At 43.8% G+C, this 11333-nt stretch overlaps 1 protein-coding gene across 2 annotated transcripts in view; it reads right to left on the bottom strand.

Moving 5' to 3' along the window:
- Positions 1-61: 61 nt before the first annotated feature.
- Positions 62-11333, bottom strand: part of LOC117397972 (prominin-2-like) — a 28553-nt gene continuing 17281 nt past the window's right edge. Inside the window, exons 13-23 of one of the 2 annotated variants that reach the window (XM_059008692.1) lie at positions 11235-11320; positions 10230-10314; positions 9466-9606; positions 8680-8751; positions 7934-8026; positions 7503-7556; positions 7151-7231; positions 3878-3946; positions 3123-3209; positions 916-1028; positions 62-751 (exon numbers count right to left, since the gene is read on the bottom strand). In XM_059008692.1, the coding sequence (XP_058864675.1) occupies positions 685-751; positions 916-1028; positions 3123-3209; positions 3878-3946; positions 7151-7231; positions 7503-7556; positions 7934-8026; positions 8680-8751; positions 9466-9606; positions 10230-10314; positions 11235-11320 (948 nt within the window). In that variant the 3' untranslated portion in view covers positions 62-684. The other variant, XM_059008691.1, reaches the window with a different exon arrangement.

Genomic DNA, 11333 nt, shown 5'->3' with positions numbered 1-11333 from the left:
ATGTGATGTGCGTCTTACAAAAAAAAAAAAAAAGTCGTTTCAAGGCACAGTGCGTTTTAAATGTTGGAGAATCTGATACTGCTGTTATTTATTATAATTAATCAAGCCTGTAAAATAATTGCAACATGTGTAATACATATTTCTTTTGAATGCAACATCATTTTAGTAGTTTTGTCACTTTTATTATTGCAGGGAGGGAAACAGGAACCAATATTCAGCAAATATTGGGTTGGGGTTAGGGGACTGGGTGGTACAAGGTTACGGTTGGGGTTAGGAAAAGTAGTCTAAAATGTTTATTTGAAAGTGCATGGATAAAGACTTCTATGCAAAGAAAGATGACTGTTACAAAAGGATAAGGGGGTACAAATATTTGGAAGGGGAACCGATATTCCTGAATATTGGTTCCTAGGGAGATCAAATATCCAGGGGGAATATATATGCTGTGACACCGGGACTACACATTTTGTTCTTTGCTTGACCCGCAGCACAGGAAGTGACCCGGGTAGCAGGAAGCAGCTTCTCAAACGATCTGAATCTAAGGCTGGGTGTGAATAATCAGAGGGTCTCGGGATTTGGGATGAAGGTCTTCTGTCTTTTTTCGCCCTTCCTCGAACCGTCATTCCGCAGCTAGGAAAGCTTCTAAACGTGATGATGCTGTTCCTGCCACACAAGTGAGACGCGCCTCTACTGGTACAGCTTCGCTCGGGGCAACTGACCAAACATAGCCCTGGTGTCCAGCGAGACGAGGTCACTGCAGCAAAACAACAAGAGGGACAACACGCAATGAGCAAACTACTATTACAAAATAGAACATGAGAAAAACGCAGTGCAGAGAGGAGGCCGCTCGGACCATCAGCGTCGGTCCGGTTCCGAGCGGCTCATTGATCTCAGAACTTTGTCGAGTCCGGGACCCACATTGATTTGGCGCTGCTCCTCACGGCTCTGAAGTGTTTCGCTGTTTTGACGGCGAAGATGATGCTGGGGATGAGGAAGAGCGTGCACCAGCCCAGACTCAACCAAAACGCATTCTGAAATACAGAGAGAGAGACAAGACACTGAGACACTGAGACACACACACACCACGTGCACCAGCCCAGACTCAACCAAAACGCATTCTGAAATACAGAGAGAGAGACAAGACACTGAGACACTGAGACACACACACACCACGTGCACCAGCCCAGACTCAACCAAAACGCATTCTGAAATACAGAGAGAGAGAGACAAGACACTGAGACACTGAGACACACACACACCACGTGCACCAGCCCAGACTCAACCAAAACGCATTCTGAAATACAGAGAGAGAGAGACAAGACACTGAGACACACACACACCACGTGCACCAGCCCAGACTCAACCAAAACGCATTCTGAAATACAGAGAGAGAGAGACAAGACACTGAGACACTGAGACACACACACACCACGTGCGCACAGAAAGAGACAAGACACTGAGACACTGAGACACACACACACCACGTGCGCACAGAGAGAGACAAGACACTGAGACACTGAGACACACACACACACCACGTGCACACAGAGAGAGACAAGACACTGAGACACATACACACACACACCACGTGCGCGCACACACACACACACACACACACACACACACACACACACACACACACACACACACACACCACGTGCACACAGACACACACACACACCACGTGTACACACACACACACAACACACAACACACACACACCACGTGCACACACAGACACACCACGTGTACACACACACACACACACAACACACAACACACACACCACGTGCACACAGACACACACACACACCACGTGCGCACACACACCACGTATACAGACACACACCACGTGCACACACACACACACCCACACCACGTACACACACACACCACGTGCACACACACACACACCACATGTACACACACACACACCACGTGCGCACACACACACCACGTATACACACACACACCACGTGCACACACACACACACCCACACCACGTACACACACACACCACGTGCACAAACACACACCACGTGCACACACACACACACCCACACCACGTACACACACACACCACGTGCACACACACACCACGTATACACACACACACCACGTGCGCACACACACACCACGTATACACACACACCACGTGCGCACACACACACCACGTATACACACCCACACCACGTACACACACACACCACGTGCACACACACACACCACGTGCACACACACACCCACACCACGTACACACACACACACCACATGCACACATACACCACGTGCACACACACACACACACCACATGCACACACACACCACGTGCACACACACACACACACCACGTGCACACACACACTCCCACCACTTACACACACACACCACGTGCACACACACACACCAGCAGAATACAGACACCAGCACGCACACAAATACACACACATAACAGACAAATACACACACATACAGATAGATACACACAGACACACACACTGACACATACACTCACACACGTACACTCACTGTCACACACACCAGCACGCGCACACACACACACACACACACACACACACACACACACACACACAACCACACACACACATACACACACACACACACACACACACACACACATACACACACACACACACACACACGCACACACACACGCACGCACGCACGCACGCACGCACGCACGCGCACACACACACACACACACACACACACACACACACACACACTGACACACACACACACACACACACACACGCACGCACGCACACACACACACACACCCAGTGTCAGAATGCAATCGTTATTGATAGTCCAGTTACTTAAAATAATTTGACTTTTTTTTTTTCTGAGCAAAGTCTGTTCACTCGACTGACTAACTGAAAAAATAAAGCATCCTAGAATGAAGGAAGCTCACTTCAAGATGAAGCTCACAATGTCAACACCACATGTCCCTTTTTGCCAATAAGGACAATAACCCACATTGAAAACGCATTTGAAACTGTTTCACATCTTTTGCCTGTGTGTAATTTGCCTGTGTATATTTGCCCCTGTATTTCCTGCTGGGTGTGTGGGGTTGGCCCCTGCCCCTTGCCCAGCTCTCTTACCCAGGGGTTCAGTACATTCTCACAGCTGATGGTGTAGACGTTATCCAGGGAGACAATCAGAGACTGACAACTCAACAACTCAACAACCTGCCAGAAACAAACCACACAGTCAAACAGATATCAAACTGCATTGTAAAGCACAGAGAGGTCTGGTAAAGCATAGGGAAGCATTGTAAAGCACAGAGAGGTCTGGTAAAGCATAGGGAAGCATTGTAAAGCACAGAGAGGTCTGGTAAAGCATAGGGAAGCATTGTAAAGCACAGAGAGGTCTGGTAAAGCATAGGGAAGCACTGTAAAGCACAGAGAGGTCTGGTAAAGCATAGGGAAGCATTGTAAAGCACAGAGAGGTCTGGTAAAGCATAGGGAAGCATTGTAAAGCACAGAGAGGTCTGGTAAAGATTAGGGAAGCATTGTAAAACACAGAGAGGGATGGTAAAGCATAGGGAAGCATTGCAAAACACAGAGAGGTATGGTAAAGCATAGGGAAGCATTGTAAAACACAGAGAGGTCTGGTAAAGCATAGGGAAGCATTGTAAAGCACAGAGAGGTATGGTAAAGCATAGGGAAGCATTGTAAAGCACAGAGAGGGATGGTAAAGCATAGGGAAGCATTGTAAAGCACAGAGAGGGATGGTAAAGCATAGGGAAGCATTGTAAAGCACAGAGAGGGATGGTAAAGCATAGGGAAGCATTGTACACGTCACTAATGACTTTCAATGGAGCCTTTAAAAAATCCCCAGTCCCTGAAATACAAACCATTTTCAAAACCCAGTCCAGGTACTGCTGCAAACTGGCCAAGGCTTTATCGAGAAAACAGAGGGACAGCTGCAAAAAAAAACAAAGAACAAAAAAAACTGAAACATTATATTAATGTTACTGCACATGGGGAAAAAAAAAACATGCACGGTCATGTACAAAAAAAACGCTTGCCATATGTAGCACACACTTTAGTGCACCTTGTTGACCTGCCACACATAAGAAAGAGCATAAATTAAGATTTTTAATTTCTCCACTGAATTTTCGACTGTGTGTTCTGGTCCTGGATTAGCCTTTTCATGCATGAAATATTGAAAACAGATGGGGGAAAAAAAGTTTTGGACGCATAATAAAAACATTTTTCATTGATCATTTTTTTCCCCTTTGTTTTATATGGGGGGGGAAAATAGCATTCTCCTATGAGGTCCTCGTCCATTTGCTTGCTTCTCATCCCTATGTCCCCACGAGACTAGAAGAGAGTTTTTTTTAAATCCGTTCCCATATGAGTTCGCTGTGCACGACAGCGTTCAAGTAGTGATTAACTCATTCAACGCCTTTTAAAATGTTGAAGATCAAACGCCCCCTAATTCTTCTGTGTTCTAGTCCAGGAGTGGCCAGCCTGGTCCTAGAGAGCCACACTCTAAGCAAATGGAGTTCTTCAGACAGTGGCTCATTCGTTTAAGCACAGGACAAGTCTGTTGCTCTTTGTTGGGATCTGGGTTCCCTAGGTGTGGTGGCAGGCCTTTCCAAATGTTTTGTCCAAGTGGTCCAAACTAAATCTAAACTAAAATATAAATTCTTCAGTTGTCCGGGGGTTGAGAATCGCCTTCCCATGTCTTTCAATCCTCAGTTTTGAATAACTGTGTTTAAGTTAACTATGTAATATGATCTGTAACGTATAGCAGAATATACGTCTGTCTTAATGTATCAGTGCTTGAGTTTAATCATTGGATAATCACACTGTGTATGAATTAACAACTGATTCTAAAACCATGTTCAATTAACGAATGCTATCATAGGTGAACATTGTCAGCTGTAAGTTTAAATAATGTCCAGGGCTATTATCCAGTTAAAGATTAACTATTGAATTGATTGGTGACCTTTATATATGATAAAGGTGTTTGCTGTGTTTTCTGATTGACAATCTCTGCAGCACCTGATCAAGACGCACTGTGTGTCGAAACGCGGTGTGTTTGTTTCACGTTGTTTTAATAAATAATAGAAAGTTTCTGAACAAAATGAAGAGGTTTCTGATGCATATAATTATTAGCGTTAATGTTTATAGATAGATAGATAGATAGATAGATAGATAGATAGATAGATAGATAGATAGATAGATAGATAAATAGATAGATAGATAGATCTATATCTAGATAGATATAGAGATAGATAGATAGATATAGATATAAATATATATATATATACACAGACGTGCTCAAATTTGTTGGTACCCTTACAGCTCATTGAAATAATGCTTCATTCCTCCTGAAAAGTGATGAAATTAAAAGCTATTTTATCATGTATACTTGCATGCCTTTGATATGTCATAGAATAAAGCAAAGAAGCTGTGAAAAGAGATGAATTATTGCTTATTCTACAAAGATATTCTAAAATGGCCTGGACACATTTGTTGGTACCCCTTAGAAAAGATCATAAATAATTGTATTATAGTGATATTTCAAACTAATTAGTTTCTTTAATTAGTATCACACATGTCTCCAATCTTGTAATCAGTCATTCAGCCTATTTAAATGGAGAAAAGTAGTCACTGTGCTGTTTGGTATCATTTTGTGCACCACACTGAACATGGACCAGAGAAAGCAAAGGAGAGAGTTGTCTGAGGAGATCAGAAAGAAAATAATAGACAAGCATGGTAAAGGTAAAGGCTACAAGACCATCTCCAAGCAGCTTGATGTTCCTGTGACAACAGTTGCAAATATTATTAAGAAGTTTAAGGTCCATGGAACTGTAGCCAACCTCCCTGGGCGCGGCCGCAAGAGGAAAATCGACCCCAGATTGAACAGAAGGATAGTGCGAATGGTAGAAAAAGAACCAAGGATAACTGCCAAAGAGATACAAGCTGAACTCCAAGGTGAAGGTACGTCAGTTTCTGATCGCACCATCCGTCGCTTTTTGAGCGAAAGTGGGCTCCATGGAAGAAGACCCAGGAGGACTCCACTTTTGAAAGAAAAACATAAAAAAGCCAGACTGGAATTTGCTAAAATGCATATTGACAAGCCACAATCCTTCTGGGAGAATGTCCTTTGGACAGATGAGTCAAAACTGGAGCTTTTTGGCAAGTCACATCAGCTCTATGTTCACAGACGAAAAATGAAGCTTTCAAAGAAAAGAACACCATACCTACAGTGAAACATGGAGGAGGCTCGGTTATGTTTTGGGGCTGCTTTGCTGTGCCTGGCACAGGGTGCCTTGAATCTGTGCAGGGCACAATGAAATCTCAAGACTATCAAGGCATTCTGGAGCGAAACGTACTGCCCAGTGTCAGAAAGCTCTGTCTCAGTCGCAGGTCATGGGTCCTCCAACAGGATAATGACCCAAAACACACAGCTAAAAGCACCCAAGAATGGATAAGAACAAAACATTGGACTATTCTGAAGTGGCCTTCTATGAGTCCTGATCTGAATCCTATCGAACATCTATGGAAAGAGCTGAAACTTGCAGTCTGGAGAAGGCACCCATCAAACCTGAGACAGCTGGAGCAGTTTGCTCAGGAAGAGTGGGCCAAACTACCTGTTAACAGGTGCAGAAGTCTCATTGAGAGCTACAGAAAACTTTTGATTGCAGTGATTGCCTCTAAAGGTTGTGCAATAAAATATTAGGTTAGCGATCCCATCATTTTTGTCCATGCCATTTTCATTTGTTTTCTTATTTACAATATTATGTTGAATAAAAAATCAAAAGCAAAGTCTGATTTCTATTAAATATGGAATAAACAATGGTGGATGCCAATTACTTTTGTCAGTTTCAAGTTATTTCAGAGAAAATTGTGCATTCTTCATTTTTTGTGGTGGGGTACCAACAATTTGAGCACGTCTGTATATATATATATAGATATATATAGATATATATATAGAGAGAGAGAGAGAGAGAGAGAGAGATAGATAGAGAGATAGATAGATAGATATCAATAGATATAGATAGAGATAGAGAGATAGATAGATAGATAGATAGATAGATAGATATCAATAGATATAGATAGATATAGATATATACAAAATAAAACAATAATGAAAAATAAATCAAATACTCTACCTTTGTTGTAATTTCAAGAGGATCGGTCTTGAGTTTGCTCTTCACAGTATCGAGGCTGCTTAAGGTTTTATCAGCGTGACCCTGGATGAGAAATGAAACTGGAATTCACTTTGTATTCACTTTGAAACTGCTATGCAATAGGAGTCTTATTTCCATCCCTGCACAGCACTGCACTGTTCTGTAGAAACCAGAGATTGAGGGCTGGTTTGGGCTTTGCAATCAGGGACTAAGAGCACAGCACACACGGGACGGGCTAACAAGGGGCTGTGCGGATAACTGGGGTTCAGGTAACCGCGGCATCAGCGTGGCGGCATTATCGATGAATTCAAACACGCGCGCAATGAAGCTGTACCTGCAGGTCCTTTCTGGTGAAGGACAGGGCGCTAAGGCTGGCATTCAATTCTGCCTGCAATACAAATAAATAAATAGGAAATTCAATAAATCAAAAGGATAGACATTTTGTTTTAAGGATGCAAACATCAGTGTGATTTTGAGGAATCGCTTGAGGCAGCAGTGTGGAGTAGTGGTTAGGGCTCTGGACTCTTGACCGGAGGGTCGTGGGTTCAATCCCAGGTGGGGGACACTGCTGCTGTACCCTTGAGCAAGGTACTTTACCTAGATTGCTCCAGTAAAAACCCAACTGTATAAATGGGGAATTGTATGTAAAAATAATGTGATATCTTGTAACAATTGTAAGTCGCCCTGGCTGAGGGCGTCTGCTAAGAAATAAATAATAATAATAATAATAATAATAACTAACAAACAAAGGACTTTTTTTTTTACCACGTCGTTTATCTGCAAGTCTACGACGTCTCTCTGCAAGTCTCTCAGTTTTTGGGCTTCGTCTGTCAAGTTGTTTTTTACCAGAGGATCCACCTGGAACACAAGGCAGCATTATTATTATTATTATTATTATTATTATTATTATTATTATTATTATTATTATTATTATTAGGCAGATGCCTTTATCCAAGGCGACTCACAGGTGTTCCAGGGCAGCACAGGGTTACAATGCAAGCTTCATATTTAAACACAGTGTAGTTTACAAGTAAGTGCAAATAATAATACTACTAGAATACAATATGAACCAGGATGCAGCCAGTTAGGATCACAGCAAGTTATATCTACAGTGACATGTTAGCAGTGCAATAGTGCAAGGATAGTGCATCAGCTGAGGATCCAGTAACGTGGTGCTGAGGTCAGGCAAGTCCAGTGCAGAGCAAGAGGGCTTTTTAAACCAGTGAAAATGCATCAGCAGTTTAGCAAGTATACAAAATAATGATATGGTTTACTGAAGCAAGCGCGTCAGTAGCATACAGTACAGCACAGCCCCTGCCAAAGCCAGTGCTGCTGATGCAGCTGCAGCTCAAACACCAAGTTAACACAGCGATGACGATGGCTTGCTATGTGTTTCATTTCGGAGAAGGAGGAGAGAGCCGTGGCACTGATGGATATATGGACAGACAGAGAGACAGACAGACATGCAGGCAGGCAGACAGACAGGCAGACCGTTGCTGCACCTTGCTCACCTGCTCTGATGCCTTTTTCTCCAGCTGGGCTGCAAACATCAGGAGGTCGGTTTGCACTGGGCTTTTATTTAACTAGAGAGAGGAGAGCAGAAAACATGAGGAACGGCAGGTGTAACACACACACTGAGACAGAGACACACACAGAGAGAGACAGAGAGACACCCACACAGAGACACAGACACACAGACAAGCACAGGGACATACACGTACGCACACACACACACAGAGACACCCACACAGAGACACAGACACATAGACAAGCACAGGGACATACACGTACGCACACACACAGAGAGGCGCCCACACAGAGACAGAGACACACAGACAAGCACAGGGACATACACGTACGCACACACACAGAGAGACACCCACACAGAGACACAGACACACAGACAAGCACAGGGACGTACACATACGCACACACACAGAGACACCCACACAGAGACAGAGACACACAGACAAGCACAGGGACATACACGTACGCACACACACAGAGAGGCACCCACACAGAGACAGAGACACACAGACAAGCACAGGGACATACACGTACGCACACACACACACACACAGAGAGGCCGACAGACAGACACACGCACACAAGCAAACACAGGCGGACAAACACACACACACACACACACCAACAAACAAACTAAATACATACGCACAAACAGACAGACAGGACAACAGCCTGACACACACATGCATAGACACACACAGACACAAACAAGTACACACACACAGACAGACAGACAGACAGACAGACAGACAGACAGACAGACAGCGTGCCTCTGTGCTATTGAAGGAGTTGTTGATTTTGTTGACATCTCTGAACTCCTGCACTTTCTTTCGGCCCTCGTCAGACAGCAGCTGCACGCCACTGAGATCCACACTCAGCAAGCCCAGCTTCACAGTGAACTCTGCAGAGAGCTGGAGGGGAGACAGACGCCCAGACAAGCTTCACAACTTGACAAACTCAACGAGAAACGCTGGGAGTTCAAGCGGGCGGCACTGCATTTATTAAGAGAATCACTTTCACTTGTCTGGGCTTTAAAGAAATACAGTTCACTGTTTTTTTTAAGGTAAAGCATTTAAATATTTATTCTTCTATGATTATGAATTAGTCATTTAGCAGACGCTTTTATCCGAAGCGACTCACAGAGACTAGGGGGGTGAACTCTGCATCATCAACAACTGCTGCTGCTGCTGCTGCAGAGTCACTTCCAATAGGAGCTCGTTTGTTTTACGTCTCATCCGAAGGACGGAGCACAAGGAGGTTCAGTGACTTGCTCAGGGTCACACACACACAGTGAATCAGTGGCTGGGATTTGAACCTCCTGGTATCAAGACCCCTTTTCTTTAAACGCTGGACCACCAGGCCTCCGACTCTATGATAACTCCAGAGAAAACGATTCATTTTTAATCTGGCAAAGCTATTTTTCTGTTTAATCTTGAAACATCTTGAAATAGTTTTTGACAGTTAAATAAGCCATTTGTTTCACAGAGAAAAACCCTACAGAGCAGGATATAAAAAATGTGTTGCTATGGTGTACCTTACTGACATCCAGAAACTTCTGCAGATTAAATTGCTGGTCCAGATTGAGAACTGTGTAGAGAGACTGACCAGCCTTGCAGCCACTGCAGCACACACACACACACACGCACACGCACGCACGCACGCACGCACGCACACACACAAAGGGGGTTAGGGTTAGTGTCATTAGCATTATTATTATTATCATCATTAGCAGTAATTGTAGTAAACTTATTTAAACATTTGCTGTTTAAATAACATCAGCTGTCTGATAACAAATGGGGAACACACAAGCTGTTTAGCACCTCTAACAGAGTTATACTTTGCATAAAAGCTTGCCACAGTAAATTTGCATGGTCATTTTTGCATTTACTATAGCCTACCATGGTTTGTTTTTTAATATGCTTTACCAGACCTCTCTGTGCTTTACAATGCTTCCCTACGCTTTACCAGACCTCTGTGCTTTACAATGCTTCCCTATGCTTTACCAGACCTCTCTGTGCTTTACAATGCTTCCCTATGCTTTACCATCCCTCTCTGTGCTTTACAATGCTTCCCTATGCTTTACCAGACCTCTCTGTGGTTTACAATGCTTCCCTATGCTTTACCAGACCTCTCTGTGCTTTACAATGCTTCCCTATGCTTTACCAGACCTCTCTGTGCTTTACAATGCTTCTCTATGCTTTACCATACCTCTCTGTGCTTTACAATGCTTCCCTATGCTTTACCCTACCTCTCTGTGCTTTACAATGCTTCCCTATGCTTTACCCTACCTCTCTGTGCTTTACAATGCTTCCATATGCTTTACCAGACCTCTCTGTGCTTTACAATGCTTCCCTATGCTTTACCAGACCTCTCTGTGCTTTACAATGCTTCCCTATTCTTTACCAGATCTCTCTGTGCTTTACAATGCTTCCCTGTGCCTTACAATGCTTTCACTGTGCTGTATTACACTGTGCTGTGCTGTGGGATACATGTAAGACAGTAGGCAAGGCCCTGTCTAGGGGCTCCAGGAATTTCTCACTTGTAAACAGCGCTGGTGTTGAATTTGATCCCGAAGGCGTTTGTGACGTCCAGATTGCTGGGCAGGTTTCCTGGCGTGTCAACAAACTGAGAGGAGAGC

The sequence above is a fragment of the Acipenser ruthenus genome, chromosome 37 (assembly GCF_902713425.1).
Source record: "Acipenser ruthenus chromosome 37, fAciRut3.2 maternal haplotype, whole genome shotgun sequence".
NCBI classification, from domain to species: domain Eukaryota; kingdom Metazoa; phylum Chordata; class Actinopteri; order Acipenseriformes; family Acipenseridae; genus Acipenser; species Acipenser ruthenus.
Note: the sequence above shows the minus strand (reverse complement) of the source record. Positions and strands in the feature narration are given on the sequence as shown.